This window comes from Cryptomeria japonica, chromosome 5, assembly GCF_030272615.1.
Source record: "Cryptomeria japonica chromosome 5, Sugi_1.0, whole genome shotgun sequence".
NCBI lineage: Eukaryota > Viridiplantae > Streptophyta > Pinopsida > Cupressales > Cupressaceae > Cryptomeria > Cryptomeria japonica.
Genome location: NC_081409.1, coordinates 301,125,820 through 301,152,615, shown reverse-complemented (window position 1 = coordinate 301,152,615; position 26,796 = coordinate 301,125,820). Strand labels below are relative to the sequence as shown.

At 36.0% G+C, this 26,796-nt stretch overlaps 1 protein-coding gene across 1 annotated transcript; it reads left to right on the top strand.

Moving 5' to 3' along the window:
* The first annotated feature begins 256 nt into the window (after positions 1-256).
* Positions 257-25,371, top strand: LOC131045775 (GDSL esterase/lipase At5g03610-like). The gene is made up of 5 exons (XM_059220616.1): positions 257-443; positions 23,969-24,066; positions 24,170-24,508; positions 24,590-24,884; positions 24,980-25,371. The coding sequence occupies exons 1-5, from the start codon at positions 257-259 to the stop codon at positions 25,279-25,281; spliced, it is 1,221 nt and encodes a 406-aa protein (XP_059076599.1). The 3' UTR covers positions 25,282-25,371.
* Positions 25,372-26,796: the final 1,425 nt, after the last annotated feature.

Below are 26,796 nucleotides of genomic sequence, written 5' to 3'. Positions count from 1 at the left end.
GCAGAGGGGGAGGATTGATGAGTTACCTCTACTAGCACTGAGGACAGGTAGAGGGATAGGGGGTACCCCTTCACAAGTGCCCCTATGGATCTGGATCTCGATGCATGTGGAGGATGCCCAAATCAGGACTCTACAGTTGACAGTATAGCAGCTGTAGGCACAACTATTGATGCAGCAGCGTCAGATTACCCAGCTGACCCTAGAGCGTGATACTAAGATAGAGCGGTAGGGTCGAGTGGAGGAGTTGGCAGGGAGCATGCAGAGAGCGGCAGTAGGTGGCCCTATGAGGGACATCATGAGAGAGCTGTCCTTGAGAGTCATGGAGGCAGAGTACTATCGATGCCACTATGAGGATGCGGTGCCCAGGGAGCACAAAGTGCAGAGCTTTACGCAGTCGACATTGAGTCTATCTCGAGAGACTGGGTCATGGTCAGAGAGTAGAGGCATGACGGGGCCTTTGAGATAGGATCCTCCTAGAGATCCAGGGGCTGGGACATCAACAGCGAGACCATCCCCCTCAGGAGATAGTCATACTTGAGAGACGATGTCTCTATTGTATTTTGGATCATTGTTTTTGTTGTACAGGGCACAAACATGATAGATATTTGTACATTTTGATCATTTTTGATATATATATAGATGACACTATTTTCTTTGATCATGTGATGTGTTACGAATGCATGTTCTAGATGCTTTTACTTTGTTTTATAATGATGGAATGCTTAGATAGATGATATGATGAAGTGAAATGCATGATGTAAATGTATGATGTTTATGAGATGTGAGATGTATCTTGAAAATGAGATGTATGATTTGATATGCTGTGAGATGTATTTTGAATATGAGATGTATGATTTGATATGCTGTGAGATGTATCTTGAAAATGAGATGTACGATTTGATATGCTGTGAGATGTATGATTTGATATGCTATGAGATGTATCTTGAAAATGAGATGTATGACTTGATATGTTGTGAGATGTATGATTTTATATGCAACTAATTGTAAAATGATATGCAACTAATTGTAAAAATGATATGCAACTAATTGTAAAATGATATGCAACTAATTATCTTTGGAGCATCCTCATTTTGCATTTGTCATCTGATATAACCACATGTTTATTTTCTTTCGATATATGTATCATCATTGAGCATTGAATTGTTTGGGATATGTTGAAAATTTATACAAGCACAATGGTTTAATTGAACCATAATGACCTGAGAAAAAATTACATGTTTTTTAATTTTGCAAGATAGCACAAGCGTCAAGGTATAATTGAACCAGGATGACCAGAGTGCAGATTGCGTATAAACATATAAGAGTAAACCATTTGTATGCATAAAGTGGAATCATGTCTTCAGTGATATTCATTGTATCATGTCTCGAGACAAGTATATACATAGTACAAGTGATCGCCTCCCAGACAGAAGACGAAGAAAATATTGGAGTTTCTCGATGATCTCTAGCTTGGAAGCATTGTTGAGAAAATGTAGAGAATCCAATAATTTAAAAGGTTCAAATGCAAAAATAGTCAAGACTTTATGCAATAATGCAACATTTAGTACTTCAGAAAATCATCCATCATAGTGTTTTTGTGATTCCTATTTTAGCGATTCAATGTTTTGTTCTGTGATGGAGTAAGTTTTTGGTTGTTGGATGTGGTGTTCTGAGTTTTGTAAATATTTTTGACGATTATTGCGCCTAGCTAAGTGTGTCTCTCAATGTGGATATGTACAGTGATTACCAAGCCATGGTAAAGTGTGGTGAAAGGATATATGGATAAATCAGGATACTGACTACGCTAAGTATGTCTTGAATGGATATTTGCAAGTGTTGGGCGATGGCTGATAGTTCTTTACTGCAGAGATATGGATATAGATAAAGGAGTTGTCCTCTCACAATAGTGCCTGTTACCAAGTTTTCACTAGTTGCTTTTATTTGTACCTTTTTATTTGCTTTTTCTTGATTTTTCAATTCTTTTTGTTTTTGACTTTTTCCGTGCATTAGACTACTCAAGTGTAGTATTTCTTCAGATGAATGTTGTTAGTTGGTTCATCGAGCACATCTCCTTCTGAAGTTGTAAGTTGATAAGCACCTGATCCGTAGACTAATATGATGACATAGGGACCTAACCAGTTAGGTTCAAATTTCCCTTTCTTTTCTTGATCATGCTAATTTCTTGGATTTTCTTTGAGGACTAGGTCACCAACTTTGAAGTTGCGAGGGATGACCTTGTGATTGTAGCTTTTGTACATGCATTGCTGATATGCTTTGAGATGAGTGTAAGCATGTTGACGTCTTTCATCTAATAGTTCCAGTTCTTGCAGTCAGTTGACTCTATACTCTTCATCTAGGATTAAGCCTTTTAGAGAGACTCTCAGAGATGGAATTTCTACCTCCAGTGGTAAAATAGCTTCTGATCCATAGACCAATGAGAAAGGTTTTGCTCTTGTAGGTGTACAGATGCTAGTTCTATATGCCCAAAGTGCTGGATTGAGTTGTACATGACAATCTTTGCTTGCATCATTTACTGTTTTCTTTAGGATTTTTTAGTATTGTTTTGTTGGATGCTTCTGCTTGACCATTCCCCTGGGGGTAGTATGGCATAGAAAACCGATGTTGGATTTTGAATTGTTCACATAGTTCTTGGACATCTTGGTTTTTGAACGGTCGTCCATTATCGGTGATGATGGAACTTGGAATACCATATCTGCAGATCAGATAGTTCAAGATAAAAGAGGCAATTTGTTTTCCTGTTACTGTGGTCATGGGGACTGCTTCTATCCACTTGGTAAAGTATTCTATTGTAGTTATAATGAACTTGTGTCCATTTGAAGATGAAGGATGAATTTTGCCGACCAAGTCGAGTCCCCATTGACAAAAAGGCCAGGATGTTGTAAATGGATGCAGTTCCTGTACTGGTGCATGTATCAGATTGCCATGGATCTGGAATTTAAGACACTTTCTGGCGAAGTGGTAAGAATCTTTTTCCATTGTAGGCCAGTAGTATCCCATCCTTAGAATATTTTTAGCAAGAGTAGTCCCACTTGAATGTGTGCCATAAATACCTTCGTGAAGCTCATGTAAAGAGGAATCAGATTCATTACGATCAAGGCAACAAAGAAGAGTACCATCTAGATCTCGATGGTACAAAGTATCAATGGTAAGGGTATAATGGGCGGCTTGTCGGATAAAATTACATTTTTGGTTACGGGATTGGTCAATGGGTAGGATGTTGTTCTTTAGATAATCATATATGGGTCCATACAAAGGGGAATCCGAACCAGTTAAGGCATAGATAACATGGGATTCAGAGTGGTCATAGCCTGGGGAGAACAGTTGTTCTACCAGAAACTCGTAACGACTCTATTGTTCTAGAATTTGGAGTAATGAAGCGATAGTAGCCATTGCATCGGCTGCTTTGTTGCTCAACCTTGGTACTTTCTCGAAGGTGATGTGAACAAAATATTGTTTGAAATCATCCACCATTCATTTGTAGGGTAGTAGCTTGTCATCCTTTGTCTGATAGTCATTGTTGATTTGATTGATGACTAGTTATGAATCTCCATAGATAACTCTGTGATTTTCCATTCTACAACCATTTTGATGCCTATAACCAATGCCTCATATTCAGCCACATTATATGTGCATGGGAACATAAGCCGATATGATCTTGGTATAGTGTGTCCTTCAGGAGTGATAAATAGAATGCCAGCACCTGAACCATGTTGTGTGTAGGATCCGTCAAAGTATAGGTTCCATTATGTGGTAGAAATAGCAAGAATGTCCTTGTCCAAAAATTCAATCTCCATAGTTTGCTTGCCTGGTAGCGGTGCTTCAGCTAGTTGATCTGCAATCACTTGTCCTTTGATATCTCTTCGTTCTATGTAGTGGATGTCAAATTCACTGAGAATCATGACCCATTTAGCCAATCGGCCTATAAGAGATGCCTTGCTGAGTAGATATTTGAGAGGATCAATTTTTGCCACTAGCTTAATGGTTTGTGCTAGCATATAATGTCGAAACTTTTGAGATGTGAAGACTACTATTAGACAAGCCTTCTCAATGAATGTATAGCTAAGTTCATAGCCATTTAATGTCCTGCTGATGTAGTATATGGCTTGTTCCTTTTCTTGGTGATCTTCTTGTGCCAATAGTGCCCCCAGTGATATATCTATTGTTGAAATGTATAAAATGAGTGACTTTCCTACTATTGGTGGTACTAGAACTGGTGGGTTCATCAGATACTGTTTGATTTGATAAAAAGATTCTGCACACTTGGCTTCCCATCTGAAAGGTACATTCTTATGTAGCAAATGATTGAATGGTAGACTTTTATCAGCTAGTTGAGTGATGAATCACCTAATTGATTGGAGTTGTCCTTGTAGAGATCCGAGCTGACTAATATGGTGGTGGCATCTCCATAATGGCTTGTATCTTTGCTGGATCCACTTCAATACCTTTAGCTGAGACTATGTAGCCTAGTAACTTGCCTGATGTAACCCTGAAGACACACTTCTTAGGGTTGAGCCTGACTTGGAATTTCTCCAATCGATCAAAGATATTTGTTAGGATGCTAAGGTGTTCTGCTCTGGTGAAGGATTTAGCTAGTAAATCATCCACATAGTCTTCCATGAAGGTATGCATCATGTCATGAAAGATTGTTGTCATTTCTCATTGATAAGTAGCTCCTGCATTCTTTAAGCCAAAAGGCATAACATTCCAACAGTACGTTCCCCAAGGATAGGTAAACGTTGTTTTATCTTGATCCTCTGGGGCTATTTTTATTTGATTATAGCCTAAAAAACCATCCATTAGTGAGAGCATTGCATGACCCACTGTGAGGTCTACAATTATGTCGATACTAGGCAGAGGAAAGTCATCCTTTGACATCTCTGAAATCAGTGCAGATTCTGATACTACCATCTGGTTTTGATACTGGTACTATGTTGGAAATCCATTCTACATAGTTGATGGGTTGAATGAATCCGACATCTAATAGTTTCTTTAGTTTAGCCTTGACCATGAGTGCCACATGTGGATCCATCTTTCATAGTTTTTGCTTGACTGGCTTAACTCCTGGAGAGATGGACAAGTGATGCATGATCAAGTGTGGATCAATTCCGGGCATATTTGCATATGACCAAGAAAAGTTAATTTGCTTTTCTTTAAAAAAGATGAGAAATGCTGAACTTTCCTCCTCTGTCAGAGATTCTGCCAGGTGTATGTTTTTGGCTGCTTTTGTAGTACCAATGTTGATTGATTGAGTGGGCTCAATCAATATGGGTGATCGCTCATGAAAATGTTTAGGAAGAGTGTCAAGTCTCCCATCCTTAGGTGCCTTAAAAAGGTTTTCACCTTCAGATGCATCCTTTATTTTTAATTTTTTGTGATCTAGAGCTGCCATTGACTGGTTTTCTGCATCAGATCTTTTATTTGGTTCATTTTTGTGACTGAGAGACTTAGCACTCCCTGGTTTGCAGACATCGTTACTTTGTTCACTGGTAGAGCCCATTTCTAGGTTAACGGTACATAGGTAGTGGATAATAGATTCATCATCTGGGAAAATTGGTATATCATGTATTTCGGGTTCATCCCAGTCAATGAGGTCGGGAAAGACATGTGGTAAAGAATCGTTTAGCGGATCAAGTTCTACTACTGTAAGTGTTAAGACAGAGGTTTCATCGTGATTGGTTTTGGTTTTAAAGAAGTCAAGGATTTCGTTGAGGTCTTCGAGGGTATCATCCTCCGTATAGACTTATTCATAATGTTTCTGGTCGCTTTCCTTGGTGTCATAGATATTCTGTGGTCCAAATTCAGGTAGTCTATCTTCTATGTTACGCTCTTCTTGAGAAAGGGATATGGAGCTAGTATTGTCAGTGGTATCTCCAGTAGCGTTTGAGCAGCTACCCCATTCATATTCATTGGAATCAGTCTCTGAGTTATCATCCCAGATTTTATTAGTGCTGTAAACAGGTATGTTGTATGGTGAAAATAGATTTTTGATGATGGATACCAGTTTGATAGTCTTTGTTGATTCTATGTTGGATCCTACTTCTACCTTTTGTATTTGTTCATATATTGTGCCTCCTTGGGGAGGAATAACGGTATCAGGAGATGATTTTGTTTGTTTTTGAGATATTGGTGTTTGAATATGAGCTACTGCTGCAGATATGGCCTTCTTATGAATGAGGAGCTTTTCCTGATGTTGCTTCTGTTCTTGATGTTCACGTGCCTTGCAGATTGTTTCTGCTGACTCGAATAGTGCTTCCTACTAGGATTCTTCTTTGTACTTCTTCTTTGCTTTCCATTGAGGTTTTGAAGTTATGCGTGGTATCTTTCTTAATAGGAAAGTGAGTTTACAGCCCAATCCTGTTTTGTCTCTACTGAGCTGTGAAGGAAGGTCTATTGGTTCAGTGACTCCTTTGCATTTTCCAATATGCCCTTTACCATCATATCCCATTTGTTACATGATTAAGTAGCCCTTTCCATATAGGTGTGTTGGTAGAACTATGTCCAGAGCAACTGCTCTATTATCTTCTTCCTCATCTTTGTATAACCAGCTAAGAATGTCCTTTTCTTCTCATTCATGTGCTAGAGTGCCTAGTTGGATGAAGGTACCATCAAATTTGGCTATGGGCTGAGTTACCTGACGTGTTGATGTTGTGGTTAATCCATGAGATCTGGGTGATGTTGGTAAGTTGGCCAAACACATGGGTTCCAAAGATTATTCTCCTATACCTTGTTCTCTGATTTGCATTTTCTGCTTGAAATCTCCAGGTAATGATTCGGGCTTTGCCTTCTGTAGATCTGATGTTGAGGATTTTTGTTTTTCCCTATTATGGGGAACCAAATTGTCCTGGGCTACCCCCATTGCATTACAATGTTGAAATGGATTGTGATCAATAGATATAGAGACCTCTTGTCCATTATAGGGAAATTTGACACACTGGTGATACGTAGAAGGTACTGCTTGCATTTCATGTATCTAGGGTCGACCTAATAAAATATTGTATGTGAGGTCTATGTCTAAGACCTGACACATAGTACCCTTTTGCACTGGTCCAACTTGAATGGGTAACATCACGGTTCCTTTAGATGATCTTTCCTCATCATCATATGCCTTTATGGTAATCTTTTTACATGGATCAATAGACTCCTTTGAGAAGCCTAATGCACGGATAAGTTTTAAGGTACATATATTAAGTCCAGCTCCTCCATCTATCAATACTCTTTTTACTCAGTGTTTATAAACGATGACTTCAATATGGAGGGGAGTGTTATGCAGATGACTTAAGGAAGTATTATCATGCTCTTAGAAGGTGAGATTATGAGGCCCTATCATATGAGCGACCATGGCTTGAAATTTGTCAGCATCTAGATCTTGAGGTACATTGGTTTCCAATAGTGCTTGTTCCAATATGTCTTTGTGTTTTGGCGACAGTTTCAGCAATTCTAGTATAGATATTTGAGTAGGAGTTTTGTGTAGTTGGCTGACTAAATCATATTGGATTTTTGGTGCAGTGGTTGTCGGCAATGTATGTCCCTTCAAGACATATTTCTGAGCTCTAGTTGTTACATTGACAGATTCATGATTATGCTGGTCTCGGATTGTGATGACATTTACATGATGGTCTTCAGCTGATATGTGATTGATGGTGTTATTGTAGATGTGGTTGATATGAGATCTACGTGTATCATTTGAGGTTGAAGCTCCATCTTTGTTGTAGTTTGGAAGAGGATTTTTAAAGGCTCCGTGGTCACCATTTTCTTTGAGACCATCCACCACTAAATCACCTCGATCAATCATGTCCTAAACAATGTTTTTCAATCTCATGCAATCGTTTGTTCGATGACCTTTTTTGTGATGAAAATCACAAAAGTGTGAGTCGTTCCACCAAGGTGGTTTGACTTGGGGTTCATAGTTGCTTATTGTGGGCAAAGAGATAATCTTGTTTGTCAGGAGTTCTCTGAATGTTGACTCCAGTGATTATCCCAGTGGTGTGAAGACACGTTTTTGGAAATTGTTGGTGCTGTCTCGCGAATTGTTATTAGGTCCTTGATTTGTGGTTTTGTTTTGAGTATCATTGGTGTTGTTTGTGTTGGGTTGACCTTGATTAGCATTCAGTGTGTATGTATTAGCATCTGGGTTAGCACCTTTAGGAATTTTCATAGCTTGAGGATTTCCTGATAATGTGAGCACTGGTTGTTTAGATTTTGGATCATGTGATTCATTACTGCCTTCATTTTTGTTTCGAGTCTAGAATCTAGATTTGTCGAAGTTGTTGTTGTTTTGGTTATTGTAGTTTGATGAACTTGTTCCTTCTTTGAAGAATTTGAGCATTCCCTTTTTGACACATGCCTCTTCTACTTGAATGTCATTTTCAATCAATTTAGCGAAGGACGATATGCATTGGAGTTTGAGCCTGTAACTCATCTCACCATTCAAGTTGTCGATGAAAATTTCCATTTTCTCCTTTTCAGGAATGTCTCTAGGATATCGTGAAACCATACGTCACCAACGTTGAAGGAATATCATAAATGTTTCATTGTTTTTCTGTTTGGTGTTGCAGATGTCTAGCATGGTTATAGCATGTTGAATGTTATAGGAATATTGTGTTATGAATTTGTTGACCAATTCATCAAATGATCTGACAGGAGGTGTAATTTTGGATAACCATTCCATTGCTTGTCCTCCCAAGCTTCTTGGGAATAACCTCATTAGATAGGTGTCATCATTACCAAATTCAAGACTCATGGTACAAAATTCTCTGACATGATCACGGGGATCACTTTTTCCATCGTACTTGTCAAATTTAGGTACGTCTGAGTTTGGAGGAAAAGGGATCATGTGCAATCTTCTGTCAAAGGGATAAGGACAAATTTCATTTAATGAGTACCGCACTGTCGTCCCTTGTTGCATGTCTTGCATTTGTCTTTGTAACATTTGCATTTGTTGAGTAAGGGCAACCAAAGGTGCATTGTTTTGCCGAGGGAAGATTTCTTCCCTTGCATTGATCCTAGTTTGAAATGGTGTATGGAACGGTATGTTTTGCTCGGGGATGTGTTGCTCAGGGATGTTTTGCCCTGGTGTATGTTGTTCCGGTATGTTTTGTTCAGGAATATCATGTTCAGGATCGCGTGCTCCCCCTTCTCATTGTCGTTCTTGATATTCGTAATGTTGAGGTCTCATTCTAAACACATCTGTATCAAAGTCTTCAAGGAGTTTGACCCCTTTTCTTGTGAGCATGAGCAAGTATTTTTCCTTGTCATTTTCCATGAGTCTTTCCACAAGTTTTTGGAATGAAGCACTTTCTTGGCATTCCTGAAGAAGTTCTTCAGAAATTTCAGCATCCTCTAGATGTGGACCTTCAGAAGGATTTGATAACCTTCGATTTATACTAGATTCTGCTTGTGCCTCGCTTTGTTTGTTTTGTTGAGAGCGAGTAACAGGCATTTTAGTAGAAACTTTCTATGATGAAGGGGACAAAATACTCTTCGATATGGTGTTCAGAAGTTGGTGGTTCAAGTCGGGGTGTGTTGTAAGTGATGCACTCATCGGGCAAGAATGCTGGATTGATCTTTCCTCCACAGTTTATGATTTGATTAAATGCGGATTTTTGACAATATGTCCTAGTATTTACAGGCTCTTTATCAAATTTGTTGGATTTGTTTTGGATATAAAGTTTGACGTGATGAAGGAATGTTCGATGAGATTTGAAGAGTTGACGATTGATGTATAAAAATTTGTTTCTTTTGATAAATTTGGAAAAAATTGGTTGTTGTTTCTTCAACGTGGTGTTACAATAAATATTCTTTCTTCTCAGAATATGGGGATTAGTCATGCATAAATGATCAATGGTTTCCTTTGAATTGTTTTGGATTCAGTTGATCTTGCTTTGAAAATTCAAGTTTTACTTTATCAAACTGAAGTTTTAGATGCCCCTTCATGACAAAGCGTGTCAAATGATATGGATAAAGTCTCCCGATATGGAAACTTGATTTGACAACCTAAGGTTTTAAACAAGTGTTTTTGAGATAAAATCCACGAGATGATAAAGGACCTATTTGTCACTTGTGATGATATTTCCTGATTTTGATAGGATAGATATATTTTATCGCGCGACCAGTTTTGGATTTTTACAACTTTTGTTTGACACAAATTTTGCTCATGAAATAGTTTTTTAAAGCTCTATTTTCAATACTCTATTTTGACAAAAAACGATGTTGATGAAATAAGGTTTCCAAAAATGTCTTCTAAGTTTTCAAAATTCTTTACTGTTTTGCCCCCTGTTTTTCTAGGTTTGGTCACGCACTAAAACAGAGACGGGATGCGCTACATAAATTTCTTCACGCGCTAAGTAAAAGACCACACGCGCTAAGTTGCCCCCGGCCACGCACTAACTATTTTAGACTGCTAAAATTTGTTTTTTGTTTTTCTCGAAAAGTTTATGCGCTAATATGGGTCTGTTATATGCTAACTGTTAAACTTTATGCGCTATTGTTTGACTCCTACGCGCTAAGTTGATGTTTCAACGCGCTAGGTTGTTTTCCGAATGCACTGACTATTTAATGTTGTTTTGAAATTTTGGTAGAATGTTACTATTTCAACCGGAAGCGCTAATTTGATGTTCTGATGCGCTAACAAATGTACCACATGCGCTAAAAGTTTCTCTCATGCACTAGATTGTCTTGATATTTTCCTTTGGTTGGTTTTTGCAATTTTTGGATTTTTGTTATGAGTTTTTCAGTTTTGATAGATGATTTTCTGAAGTAATAAATGCAAACATAGCACTAAAGAGACAACCATTTAGCTTAATCTAATTAAAAGTGTATGTTCTGCAAGGATGTGTTCAAATCCCCAATGTTTTAACAAGTTTGGATACAAATAATACACTTCAAGAAGACTCTTTATTCAAAGGTCATAAGTAACATCATAGCCCACTAGTCTCGATACTCTGTCAGCTCAAACAGCCGTGTCATCCCCTAGGGGGCGCCCATTTTTTTGCCTTTTGCCAGAAATTAACTCAAAGTGAATTGCTTCACAATTGAGTAGTTATCTTGGGAGATATATGGTGAGCGATCTTGGGGGCGGATTCTTCCCCACCCTTGCACTATGATATTACAAATGTCTGGTTACTGACTCGGCTCAAGGTTTCTATTTTTATGGTTCATAATCAAGCTTCTTATTCGGCCGTCAGTGATAAACTCCCTCAAGAGGCTTCCCAACCTTTAGAACAAAATCTTTACATATCTCAAGGATACTAGGGGAAGGCTAATCCCTGTGCACAATCGTTGAAAAGGACTTTCGTCACTTTCCACTTTTGATTATAGTGGGTTGGAATACTTGGCATCAAAGTTGTTTCCCACTTAGGTCGTTCCCTTCACACCAGCCATAAATGGCTTTAAGAGTTGATTTCAACTCCTCGGGAAGGCAGGCCTGCTAAAGGATTTATTGCTTGAAGTAAAGAAAGCTTTAAGAGTGGTCTAGATTTTTGATCACCCAATTAAGGGGAGAGCATATTCCTTCCACTTTCAAGACGAGGCAAAAAAGTTGTTCTTTTTAGCCTTCAAGACAATGATTTGCTAACTTCTACTTGGAGATGTTGCTCCAAAAAGCATGATGTTCTTTTAACCCTTTATAGAAAAGTGTGTATTTCTAAAACTTTTGTAAAATAAGTCTGGTCAACAAAGTAAATCATGATGTTTGGTCAACAAAATTAAAGTCGATAGGGGAAAACTTTCCCTCTTTGCCTTGCACAAAATGAAGATGAGGTTCTTTTACTTTGCAAAATGAAGTGAATCCTTTTAAACACCAAAGGATGGTGAGGTTCTTTTTAAAGCTATTTTTGCAAAAAGAAAGATTGTTTTGTTCTTTTTATAACCCAAATTGAGAATTTTCTCTCCTAGAAAAGAAAGAAATTTTTTTGTTGTGGTTCGTTTTATAGCCCAAATAAGGTGAGTTCAATTTTATTTAACAAGAGTTTAAAAATTTTAAATTTTAACTAACTTAACTAAGTTAGTAAAAATCTAAACTATGTATAACTCTAAAATTAACTAAGCTCATCCCTGCAATAAGATGTTAGAAATCCTGCAAAATATCAACTCAAAACAGTTAGAAAGATTTTGGATCTAGTGGACTTCTAAAAGTCTAACTTTCAAGTTCGGTTACAATTTATTTTATTTTGTTTTCTATCGGTGATGCGTCACAGGATAAACTGTATGCGCTACAAAATAGGCGAGATGCACTATCAAACAAACCCGATGCGCTAAGTTGTTTTTCGAAAGCGCTAAACTAGTTTTCGGATGCACCGCGCTCTTTTTCTCAAGCATCGAGACCTACAAGAAAATATTAGTGGGATGATGCACTAATTTAAAGGCTTCACATGCTATATGATGGATCCAACGTGCTGAATAGTAAGCAAGATGCGCTAGGCTGTTAACCAGATGCGTTAGGGAATGCTTCCCATGCGCTGATTCTTGTTTCCCACGGACCTGCAAAAGAGGTTAAATTTAAAAACTGATTTGATATATGGGGTCAGGCCCCATAGTGGGCACCAAAAATGTATGCAGGAAAAGCGAGTCGATAGAACTCAAAATGTGAAAAATGGGGTTCTAGGGAGCCTTGCTCACACACCCATAGGACTTCTTGGTGCAAGCTATGGAGTCATGAAGTATGGCTCAGCTTCCCAAGGTTGGTTCCATGGTTCTCTATCTCACAAGTTCCCTCAAACCAATGTCTTTGCTCTTAGATCACTGAGCAAAGTGGTTTAGGGATGACAAATGCAAGAACAAGGGATGCTTTGGTTAATTTTAAGATGAAATGCATCCTAAGCTATGCATGATCCTATAAATGCAATAAACTAGATTATAAGATGACAAGACTAGTAGCAAGACTATCCTAGCATGATATACTAGTCTATGATTAAGCTAAATGATTAAGAAAATACTCTAAACATGCATATTTAGATTAATTCCTATTGAAAAGAGAGGCTAAATGATGAGCACAAATGATATATTAAAGCTTGGATGGATTTTAGTATAAGTAGGATGCTAAAGACTTGGGTCTTGAAAATGGAGGAATGAGAGCTCTATTTATAGCAAAAATAGGGCAATGGATGGTCAGGATTGAAAGAGTTAATCAAGGGCTAAGTTTGAAAGCTGGGAATCCATGTTTGCAATTGACACCAATGAAATGGTGACAATTGTCAACATAAGGTTGGTTGAGAGGAGATGTAAGAAGCATTAAATGCTTGAGAAGACCTCATGGTTACCCTAGGGGTTAAGGGTTAAGGTTAAGCTAAGATTACCCATTGGATAAAGCTTTTGTCCAAAGGATAAACTCTTGTGCAAAGGTTTAAGGATAACCATGGTCAAACCAATAAATGCTTGATGAGACCCTTGGGTTACATGGAGGTTAAGTTTAGGGAATTTTTTTAACCATGATAAAGGGTTGAGTTAACCATTAATGGTTATGAAGACTTTGCGGACAAATTTGTAAGAGTCCTTCCAAATTTGGGGGTATTCAACAAGTTAGCTTGTTGAATGGATAAAGGCTTTAATGGTTTAAGAAGACTTTACTCCAAATTTGAGAAGTGACCTCCTCAAATTTAGGGAAAAGGGATAACGAATGGGTTTGGATTAATTAATTAGGATTAGATGGATTCTAGAAGAAATTAGGAAGAGGGTTAGGACGCAAGTGGGAGGTGTAGGATTTTGCAAGTGGATGAATGGATAAAAATGGATTTAATTGAATGAATTTAATTCAATTTGGTTGTAATTGGGGAAATTAAATAAATTAGATTTATTCAATTTAGGATAAATATTTTAATTAAATTTGATTTTAATTAAAAAGTGGACAGGGGTTTAATTGAATAAAATGATTTATTCTATTAAATGGTAAAAGAGGTATAGTGAATTTAATTGAGTAATTTACTTAATTAAATAGAGGAATGTGGGTAATTTAATTAAATTGGATTTAATTAAATAGAGAAATGAACATAAAATATTCATTTAGGAATATGGTCATTTTTATACGTCTACATTTTACTTCTCTTTGAAGTGACGTGTGTGCACATGTTATTTCAAAAAAAATGGTGTGTCGTTGTGATTTTATGATCAATGTTGTTTTTATGGATTTTCATGTCGTGCCCCAGATTTGATGTGTGATGCCCAAGGTTTGATAATCGATGGTGATAATGCCCCCTTGGGAGATGAATCAAAATTTAGGAAAATTTGATTTGATTTGATAATTGTGTTTGTTGTGAAAAATTTTGGTTAGGTGGAATGTTTAAATTGATTCATCTCCCGATAATGGATGTATGCAAGGGTACGAGGGAGACCGCGAGAAAATTACATGCTCATTTCCCTAACCCTAATTTTATTTTACCCTATAAAAGGGAAAAGTGCATTGTTTTGTCTCATTTGTGCTTGTTGACCTTGGAGAAAGAGACTTTTGGAGAGAAGACAAAATGCCTATTCCCTATTCTACGCATCGATTCGAGCACGTTCAGAGGTATCGGAGGCCTGCCACATATGGACTACCAGTAAGTCAACCTTTTTGACCCCTTTTTGATTTTTAATTTGATCATTTTTGGTCAGTTTTTGAATTTTGAAATGCGGTTTTCATGTTTTGGTGCATAGGGGTCTTAGTTTAGCGCATACGAAAAATTTCATAGCGCATAGGGTTGTAATTTAGGGTAGCGTCCGAAAACATTTAGGGTAGCGCATGGAGTTTTTAGGTTAGCGCATGAGTGACATAGGGTAGTGCATAGATAGTGTTTAGCGCGTAGCCAAATTTAATTAGCGCATGCAGTAGGTTTTAGAAGATAGGATGATTTTTGAATGTAGAAAATTGCATAGGATAAGATCAGTTTTGCCTGGGGAGGTGGATTTTTGTCATTTGCTGTGTCGGTTGTCATGTTTTTGATAGTTTGTCCAATATGAGTACTGATATAACTTGGTTTGATTTGTGATTTTTCAAGATTTTGATGTAGATATTAATGTGTTTTTTATCTAAACTTGATTTGATTTGCATTGTTTCAAGTTAATATGTGTGGAGCCTGATTTGTGTTACAAGCTGATATGATTGTGGAACTTGAGTTGTGTTACAAGTTGATATGGGTTGGAAACTTGAGTTGTTTTACAAGTTGATATAGGTGGGAAACTTAAATTGTTTTACAAGTTTATGTGATGTGGAGACTTGAGTTGTGTTACAAGTTTTGATATGGTTTTTGAAAACTTGAGTTGTGTTATAAGTTGATATGGAATGATATGATGTGGAACTTGATTAGATTTACAAAATGTTTCAAGTTTTTGATGTGGTTTTGATTTGGATATCTTTGTTTTGATGAGTAAACTGATATTGGACTTGTTTTGCTTTTTGATAGGAGCGATTGGGAGTGGCTCAGTCATGCGAGCGGTTCCCCAGACCATGGGCATTGATACCACGATTGGCAGAGTTGTACTTAGACACTATTAAGAGATGTGGCCTGTCATCTTTATTAGATATGCCTCGGTTTACTGTGAACCAGGGTTTACTTACAGCGCTCGCAGAGAGATGGCATAGTGATACGAAGACCTTCCACTTTGCCACAGGTGAGATGATGGTGACTCCTGAGGACTGTTACAGGATATTGCAGATTCTCGTAGCAAGTGCATTATTGGCTTATGAGCAGATAGAGGAGGGCGGGACAGAGGCACTACATTGCATATTTCATGATGAGATAGTGTGTGGATATGAGATCCCTTGACAGGAGTTCTTGGATTTGGACTATGCGCCTCTTCCATCAGTACTAGCAGGTTTTATAGGTGGATTCCTATGTCCCGACCGTAGGTTGAAGGGATTTTCCGTGGGTTGGGGATTGGTGCTAAAGGAGATGGTGACACAGGGCCGCAGGTTCACGTGGGGATTGACCATGTTAGCTCATTTGTACAGGGATTTATGTGAGGTGGTATACCTGGGTTACAACAATTTGTCAGCTGGCGTGACACTCCTATAGGTATGGTGTTGGGAGCACATTCAAAATTCTCCGCAAATGTTGTTATCTAGTTTGCTCAGCCTCATTAAATCTCTGACTACACTTGATGAACTAATCTTCACCAAGTTGTCAAAATTGATATGGCACATCCTCCTGTGCCAGAGCTAGCTATCATTGATCTGATATAAAAGAAATAATGCTTTGTAGTTCCTAGTAGATGGGTGAACTCACAAAGTTGGTTCCCACTTTTTGGTACATCCTGATTTTTGCTGAAATCATACATTTTTTGGAAAATATAATTATTTAAGCTTTAAGAGGTCCCATTTGAAGTAATTAATTGAAGAGAGTTAGATCAAAGGCTCTTAGATCAAAATTTCTTGGATAGAACCTCTCTACTTATAAATCATACTTGCAATGGAGTCTCCTTTGCATCTATCAAATGCTGATAAAAAACCAATTTTACATTAGCTTTTGAGGGGTCAAACGAATTCATTTAGAAGTTTTGTTTTCTTAAGGATTTAGTCCTTATTATAAGCATTCCAAATAGTATAATTTTTAATATATTTAAGTTTATTAATATATTTTTATTTTATTTTTTATGAATGTAGGTTTTTCACCGAACATGAACTTCTTTGTTCAATGCATTGGGAAAAATAGCAAACTAATTCAAAAAAATTCTGAAAAATATCTATGTCCTAGGTATTGATGTCTTCTTTCTAACAAAAAAAATAAACTTAATTTTGATATATATAGAGTAAGTTATGTGTTCAAACGTACACCTATATCTAAATTATAATTAGTCAGACTTCAAAACTTAATAAAATAAAAAATATTCAACATATCACTATCAAACCAACTGCATGCCCTATGTATTGATGTTAGAGACCAAAATTTAAAAGAGATAAGTTTTTATCATTTATAGAAAAAAATTTATACGTTTCGGGATGCACATCACTCTTAAAAAATGTTGTTTCCTATAAAAAACTACTTTTTAGGGAGATGGAAAAATCAATAAAATTTTATTCAAAAAAATTTGAAAAAAATATATTTAGAATCTACAAAAAGGATGTTACAAATCGACAGGCATAGCTAAGGGGGGGATACCACACTAGTTTACATCATCTTCAAATTCTTAATGATTTAAAAGTTATAGGTGTCGGAAAGTGAAGGTTTTTTGCAAAATGTTCATCTAAGTGTCAAAGTTGGTTAAAAAGTGGGAACTAGTATTGTGAGTTCACCCAGATACATGGTTCTGCCAATCTCTTTCCCTATTGCAAAACAAATTCTGGATCCTTTCTAGATCTCACAACCATCATCCTGAAAAATAACACTGTAACCATTTTCGCACATTTGTCCAATACTCAATAGATTATGATGCAAACCCTTCACATAGTAAACATTGTCACTATTATACTTTCTGTTAAAATAAATAGAACCAATTCCAAAAAAAATTGTTGTCTAATCATCTCTAAACCTAACAGAACCACCATCATACTTATCAAGTTTTAGAAACTTACTTTTTTCACCAGTAATATGATTTGAACATTCACTATTAATCAGCCATTCATTTCTATCTCTTCTAGAATGTAAATCAGTAGCAACAATCTTAGGAATATCAATCTTAGGTATATCTCTCTCTATCAAAAAAAAATATTCACCATCTGAAATACCAGCATCATCTTTGACAATATAGGCTCTCTTATTAAATTTTCCTTTACCTTCTCTATATTTTTGTCTTGAACCTCTTTCTGGATACTTAGTAGCAATATGACCAATTTTTCCCCATCTAAAGCATTTAAGGGGTAACATACCTTTGTATTTATCGGTGTCTTTCTTCAGTTTCCTTAAGAAGTTTGCTTCCATCTCATATGAACTTTCATCCTCTGGATCTTCCTCAGAGGATTTAAAGGTAGACTCAATCTTAGCTTTGTCTTTTCCAAATTTCCTTATCTCAAATGCTGATAGAGTACCATAAATTTTCTCTCTATTAAACTTCTTTGAATCATAAGTTTCTTCAATAGCCGAGATCTTGTCGCTGTAGCTTTCTAGTAGGGGGATCAAGATCTTCTCAGTTATGTCTTCATCAGTCAAGGAGCCACCAAGTTTTCTGATTTTATTTACTGTACTATCAACCTTCTAAAAGTAACTAGCTAGTTATGTCCTCTCCTTCTATTTTCAAGTTTTCATAGCTACGCTTAGTTGTTAGCTTCCTTGATAATTTGACTCTATCATTTCCTTTATAGATATCTCTCAACTTTTCCCAAACCTCATAAGCAGTATTCAATGAAATAATCTTTGTCAATTCAATCATAGATAAAACACTAAAGATAGAATACCTTTCCTTTTCATTCTCTTCATAAGCTTGAATCTCATATGGAGTGGCAAGACCATTTTCCAATTCAACATACTTAGTTTCCATTACTTTCCAAGTGTTGTATCCCAAAGAGATCAAGTAGCCTCTCGTCGTCACTTTCCAGAAACTATAGTCAGATCCTTCAAAGATAGGAATAGTAAATTTGTGTGTCATTGGATCAATATCTACCTCAAGCAGTTAAGCTCTTCTCTAAGGAACCAAATCTCTAATATCAATTGTTGAATATCCGGGCAACTAAGAGCGGGAGTGGTGTAGGAGCACCTTGTAGACTTTGAAGACCATTTGAGAAATAAAGGCTCTTAGAGGTATCTATAGGATTATTGAATGTTTTGAGTTGTAATAAGGTCTTTCAAGACCATTCACTTTTTTTTTATTAGCCATGTAAGGCTTTTGTGCCATTTGGTAGTGTGAACTTCTTAGGACCTATTTCATCAACCATGATCCAATGACATCCAAAATCCCTAAATGAGGCAAGAATTTTATTTTGGCTCCCATGTGGCCTATTTGTAAGGTTTATGATGTTTCCTAATAGGTTACATAGGAAGGTGACATAGATTATCAAGTTTTGTGCAAAGTTGTCAAGTTTGGATGGCAACATTTGTTGTCAATTTGTAACTAATCTCCCTCCAACGGCTGCCTAATTCAAATTATAGTTGAAATTGTTTCAAGATGTTGGAGAGACATTTCTTAAGGAATTGGAGGTCGAGAAGAAAGGATTGATGAAGTTTTGGATGTAAAACAGTGATCAAATTCAATAAACAATAAAAAAAATTACAAAAATTCGCTATAATAGTGCCTTGTATGAACTCCATGTGTAGGATAAATCATTGAATTGAATAGGCCTCTATGTTTATGTTCATTTGGAAAATGATGAGAAATAAGCGAGATGCCTGCTTTTTTGTGAAAGGTGGTCTTAAAACCCTCCAAAACCAAGGTTTCCGAGGAAATGTTCTCTTAACCTCACATTCCTTAGGCCAAATTGGCTTAAATTCATATGAATGGTAGGGGAGACCATGGGCTTTAATATTCTCAAAGTTTCTAAGTGGGTCATTGAACTAGTGGATTTTGGGATCAAGCCCTAGGCTAAGCATCCTCATGTGACTAGCCGGTTTTGACTGTTAAAAATTGTGCAGAGGTAAAACCAAGAGTGGTGGACCCTATATAATGGTGTATAGGATGTGTGAAGACCTTATCCATCCATTGGTGTCACTAGATCAATCCATTGGTGAGTGGTTGCTTTGTAAAAGTGGCCTAAAAGCCCTATTAGGCCTCATGTAGCAGCAACGCTTGACCCAGTCAATGCAAGAGTTGGGGTCTAAGTTTTGGAAGTGTTTTGTGTCACCAAAAGAGGCACAAATTTTTTTTAAGATTCTAGGGTGTCATTAGGAGAATTTAAAATTTTTTCCCTTAAAGGCTTAAACCAGGGCTACAAGTAATAGGTGTCTTGCAGAGGGAAAGTCACCTTGATTGAACCTATAGAAACAAAAGACTATTGTCTTGGTTGTGTTCAATGTCTCTAGGGTTGGAAAAGATGTTCTATAGGGTCCATACCTGGTTTGTAATGGTGGATGTATTATAATACAAGTTGCTCATATGTGACTATAGGAGAGTTGATGTTAAGAAGAGACTTGATGTGAGAAGTTGTATCTCTATGAGTTGTTTAGGGGTCAAAAGGGTCTCCACTGAACAAAGGGGACTGTAAAGGCGTCCTGGCATGTTGTTGATAAGAGTGTCCTGGCATGTTGTTGATAGGAATGTTGAGACCTTAATTGAGTGTCTTGTAGAGTGAGTTTGTGTGAGAAGCCTTTGTTCCTTGGGGCTCTGCATCAAGTGGGGTGAATCAATACATAACTTAAATCATTTTCTTTTATTCTTTTGCAAAACCAAAATAACTATCAATACAAATATAGCATGAAAACATAAACATACAATAGATCACACAATGAACGCCAGATATAACATGGAAAATTAATTTGAATTCAGTAATGAATTTGTAACAATATAAGGTAAGCAAAAACCTACAAGTATTGTTTAGCAAAATGGACAATAGCAAGAACTCAAAAAGCTAGAGTTGTATGCATCAAAAGTCACCGTTAATTATTCAAAACTGAGTTTTAAACATCAACATGGAATTACAATAGTCTTTGGAATCCAATAGATTCAAAATGAAGAGTTTTTGCAAAAATAAGATAACAAATTTTACAAATTTTCAAAAAAATCTAGAAATTTAGGTATCCCAACTTGGCGGAGCCATAACTTTCAACTCATGCCTTGAAATTTAAATCTGCTTACATCGTTGGAAAGGCCTTGAAGAGAACTAATTTTAGTCCCTTAACACGATTGCATTTGAATTATTAATTTAACTGATTGACAACACTTTCTACCCCAAATTCCGCTCCAAAGACCTCCGAAAATGCAATTTACTAAAATGTAGAAAATACTGAAAAATTCAATTTTTGATATTTTTCAATTTTATCACCTTCAACTTGTTCTAGATCATTCTCAGAATCCTCTGGATAAAAAATGCAAGAAGGTAAAAACCATGGAGAATGTTAGTTCTCAATATAAAACACTAGTTAAGGTGACACTAGTTAAGGTGATTTTTACAAAGGGTGGCTCTTTGCCAGAATGCTCACTACAGGTGGACTTAATGCCAAAGAAAGAGAGAAAGAAAGAAATAATTTGCCACTGAAAAACAATCTACAAAATTGGAGTGCTTCAGGTGCTTCAAAATCAACTCACTCTCACATATCACCAATAGTCAGATTTTTCCTTTCCAGTTTCGCATATCTTCAATAACAATGTCACACTTTTTCCAATTAACACATCCAAATAATTCTCATATATATATTGTCTTCTAGGAAGCATGATCTTCCAAGTTGGCCAAGACAAGGATCTAAAACAAGTCAACACTAAACATTTCGGTGGTGAGAGGGAATGAGAAGTAGACAACATCACAATGCACATCAATGGTTAGATCAACACTTTAAAACCATTACAAATTTCGAATCCAAAACATGACTCACACACTACACATCCTTGAATTCCGGACTTAATCTATACCCAAACATCATTGCTCAAAACATCAAAAATAAGAATGGAACCAAGATACGCATGAATATCATCGATCAACATCATATCCAATAACCAGACATCGGATCTATCAACACACCTTTTGGAGCATCAAAGATTCCATGAACACATGTTCTGGATCACCAACACCAAGAACATCAAAGACACCAATGACAACCTTTATGTTGACATCAATGACAACCACTCATAATCACCAATGACATATCTACAACACAAGTCTCACACACATCTACATTAATCATGCATTATACAATTTATATGATATTAAGATAAATTTTTTGAACTATTTGTAATAAAATATAAAATTCAAAAGATGGGATGAGATTTTGAATGTGAATTTATTTATGGAGATAAAACTATGTTTGTAGTTTATTCCAAGAGGGCAAAAATCTTAAATATCTAGACCAATCCAATTTCATAAGTAATATATTGGAATTTAGGGTGATAAATATAGCTGTATGGTTCTAGCATATCTATACAACATATAAAATTGGGTATCAAGACACTTTTAAAAGAAAATATAAAATGTGAGGTTAAAAATCTGAAGTATTCAGTTTTCTCCTCTATATTTTACCTACATTTTGGTGTGTATGTGATCTACACAAACATTTATGCCAAAGAAAATAAAATGGGAATTGAAATAAGTAAAATTATAAAATGACATGTGACAGGATGTTATTTAATGGTTTTTTAATGCTTCTAATATGATTTCATATTCGAACTTCCAGATAAGTCATTAGTTGTAATGCCAAAATTATGGAAGAAGTATTAAATAATAATCAACATTAATTGCATTTTAACATTCATATATTTAGTCAAAGTAGAAAAGAGAAAAGTTGTGTAGAGCCTAAGTTTGAAAAACTGGTTTCATGGATGTGACTATGATAGCCCCTATGAAACAATGCAAAATGAATTTTTTATAGGGTTTCAAAGGACTTGGTACTAATGTGGCATCCTCAATCTATACTAGCGAGAAAAAAACTAAGGAGAGCTATATAAGGTTATAAAGGTATTGGCATTGATTCAAACTCTTTAATATAAGTAAATGTGTGTTAAGAATGAGGAAATGATGTTAGTGTTGTTAAGGATTTTTAATTGATGTGACTTCCTTGGTCTATGTATGCATAAAATTATGTAATTGAGAATATTCTAATGGTTGTGATATACTCCTATTAAAATTGAGTGTATGCATTGTGTTGATATTGATTTGAGGAAAGAGAAAGGTGTGCTAAATGTAGCAATATGTTTATATTAGCACATGTAAGTAAAGTGATACAACATGAGAGCTCACATAATGGAGGGAAAATACTACTACTAATTTTACCTACATTTGTTATAAAAACTAATTAGACATGTGCAAAAGTTTCTACATGCCTATATTTTACTATATAAGTAAGTATTATAGAATAAAATGTGAGTATGGGGGACGATATAAATAAATATATACGATTTTATCAAGGGAGTGCCATTGGTGGTTTAAATAACACATCAACTTACAAGATATGCTATTTTTCTTTGTAGAAGGGATGAATAACTCTTTAAGATCTATTTAACATGTTCTTGGGTTACTATTGTGTCTTTACTGAATAGATTTTCTTAATATTTTAATTGAAAATACATTAATACCACCCCTAGATGTACTAGAAGATGTATTTAGAAAATTTACTTCTTATAGTTGACTAGAACCTATAAAAATATTATCTTAATTAAATATTAATTAACCCTTTTGAAACCAAAAACTATATAATCTTGTAAAAATAATTTTCCAATTACTTCATGATTGGACATATACTTTTTTCTTTCTTTTAAAACCAATCTAAAATCAATTTCTTCCTAGCAATATTCCCATCCACTAATAAAAAATTACATTTAAACAATTTTGAAAAGAATAAAGAAAACTCTAAATTTTATACAAACAAATTAATTTTTATCTTGACACAATTTTCAAAATAAGCAGATTTAAAAAAATGAACTTGATGAAGACATAAATTTCTACCTCAATAGAGATTAGTTAATATCCGTGGGTTAAACACATTTATTTCAAATAATAATGATTTAATGATCTAACTTGATCTACAAAGAACAATCTTTCATAAAAACTGGGAATTATTTTATGCGGACTTTAAATTTGATGACTGTCTTAAACTAGCTATATAAAAATAAAATCATATAATGATCTATAATATATTTGTAGATCATCTATAACATTCCTTCGTCTAAACCTCTATTAAAAATAAAAAAGAAAAAGTTTTCAACGTTTAAAAGCGACTCTAAATAGACAGGTGTCACAACTTGACAGACAAGATCGACTTTATTTAGGATTTTTCGACCTCCCAAAGAAGCCTTTGACAGGCCGTTCACTGATTCTGGACTAGAGATATGGATACCATGTTTTCTCACCACCTCTTTCTGATAATCGTTCTCTCTTTATTTGCAGGTCGCTTTTACAAATTGTCATTTCAAACTTCCCTCATTCTATATACTCGCATGGTTTTCATTTAAATTAATTGATTTGCAGGAAGAGGCAATGCGGAGAAAGCACGGGCGTTGTTTGTGTTTGGAGACTCCTACGCAGACACAGGAAATAAACATCCATACAATCCAGAACACCATACGGTTTGACCTGGCCTGGCTATCCTGCTGGCAGATTTTCTTCTGGAAAAATCCAGACAGATTTTTGGGGCAAAGCTTTCTTCCACTCACAAATGGTGAAATTTAGGGTTTTAAGCAACCTTTGTCTTATAATTATGTGTCTCTGATATGCGCAGGGGATATTTTAGGGCTTCCTGTTCCCATAGCTTATGAGCTGCTGATAAGTCATGACTGTAAAGCAATTGCGAAAAAGATTAGACAAGGAGTGAATTTTGCAGTGGGAGGCAGTGGAATATTTGAAGACTACGGTTTCAAAACTATAGAACAACAAGTTAAGCAGTTTAAGAAGCTGATAGGGGGAAATCAGGGGTTCGACTCTCACAAGCTCTCGCGGTCTGTAGTTCTTATCTCTGTGGCCGGTAACGACTACCTTGCATTCCTCGCTAGCAGAAACGGCTCCATTGAGGTAATTTTAGATCTGAGGCCTTTCTTCGTTTGTAAATATTTCAGAACATCTATTATTTCTCACTTTGTGAATTTATTACAGGGACTGAAAGATCTGGCGAAACCTGTCGTAAGCGGAACAATCGACGCTGTGAAACAGCTGTATAAAGGCGGGCTTAGGAATTTTGCGGTAAGTAATATTGGTCCCTTTGGGTGCGCGCCAAAGATCGACAAAACATCCTGTCATTCAAACTACGGTGAAATTTCAGCTCTTCATACAAAATTATTGAGGGAGGGCGTAGAAATCCTCAAATCGGATCTCAAGGAATTGTCCATCATAATTTCAGATTTGATGTCTGCAGTTAATCATATCTTCGCCAGTCCTGCGCCACAGTTTGGTACTTCAAAATCTATGGTTTTTGTTGTGCGTCCAGTAAATCTTCAAAATCTCTGCCTTCTGAAATAAAAATCTGTTCTTGAAATTGTGTGACAGGTTTTGTGGATTTGTTCGTTCCTTGCTGTGCCGCAAAAGGTAGGGTTGATATGTGTGGAGAGGTGGATCAAGTAGGGAGGGCTTTATATGAAGTGTGTACTAACGTAGATGAAAAGTTCTACTGGGATGCAGGCCATCCAACACAGAGAGGATGGCATGCGATAATGTGGGTGTACGGTAACGGAGCAAAAGAAGAGAATAAAACAATCAGTTTTATTGAGGGGGCGCCAAATGTTATTGACTGGGTAGAGTCACTTGGATTTGTGGCTTACAATATCTCCACAATGTTTTCACCTAAATAAGCTTTTTATAGGCAATTTGTGGATAATACCATGTACCAAGTGATTTTAGAGCTTTAAAACATTTTAAGATTCTGTACTCGAGGCCGAACTTTTATTGTATATTTTATATTTTTGAGAATAATTTGTTCAGTGCAATCGTGCAACTGTAAGAAACGTAGATTAAATGCCTTACTGCAAAATATCATGTGTTGCTTTCGATTGTGGACACTTTTGACATCAAGCATTTGTATTAATGGTGACTTGTAAGATTTTTGCCCTGAGGGATACGCCATTGATATTTTAAAAGTCTTTTTAGTATATCATGAATGATGCGTAAGAGTTCACTTGTATACACATATTTAATCCTGATGTTGACATCAATTTTGAAAGTAATACTTAAATCATTTTTATCTCTTTTAACTAAGATAAAAAAATGTTAGATTTGTTTTGAATGTTAGAATAGCTCTCTTTTATAATCGTATTTTAATATAGTGTGATTTTTATCAAGATAACATTTAAGAAAATTTTATTTATGAATATAACTTTATAAGTCGTTATTTTAATATTATCTAATTGATTTAATATGAATAAAAATTGGATTTGTGAGATTATCAATAGCTTTAGTTTTCTATTTAGAGGATAAGAGAGATCAATGTTTACCTTTGGTTAACCCACTTAACTAACCTTCACCACATCATCAATCAAATTTATCTTCTTCATATGTTCCAGTAAAATTTATTTCCTTGTTGAAGCATGCATGATATCACCAAGCTGCAACTTGTGAAGAGGGGAAATATTTGATGGATCCACTTTTCCCTCATGTGTTGGAATCTGTAACAATTGTGGTGTCACTATAGGTTGAAATTGCTTTTGTTCTAACCTACATTAAAAGAAGCATCTTGCTTCTCTCACGACTTCTCTATGGCATCCTAAACCTTATCAAGATTGTCTTCTTCGTTTTTCTCATGTACATTAATTATTGCAATATTATTTCCTAAATTCATTGAAGGAGGAGTATTATGTTCTTCCCCTATATCATTGTTCCTTAGACGAGGGACACTCACATCACCTTGTTCTTCTGCACCTTGTGTACCTTTACTAGTCTTCTTCAAAGTAGTGGGCTCCTTATTTTTCTCATCTCCACCATACTCTGTTAAGAGAACATCAAACATTGACACATCAATTTCTTGTGTTGAAACATCGATAATATCCTTCAAACTAGTGTCACTTGAAGGAGCTTGTTATCTAGCAGCCATGTCAACCCTCTTGATCTCTTCAAGAATCCTTGTTGTCTTTTCTCTGGTCTCTCTCCATTCTCTCTATCTCATCTTCGTCCTTGCCCACTAGGGTATTCACCCTTTATTTGGTCAGAAACTCTTATGCTTTCATTTAAGATAGCTTAACTCTTTCCTCATGAGTAAGAGATGCTCTAGCTTTGTTTAGTGCTTGTTTCCCCATCTTTGTGTTTTTCAATACTACTTCTTGTTTTTCAGCACCTAATGCATCTACAAGGCTCACTGGAAGTTGATCAAATCT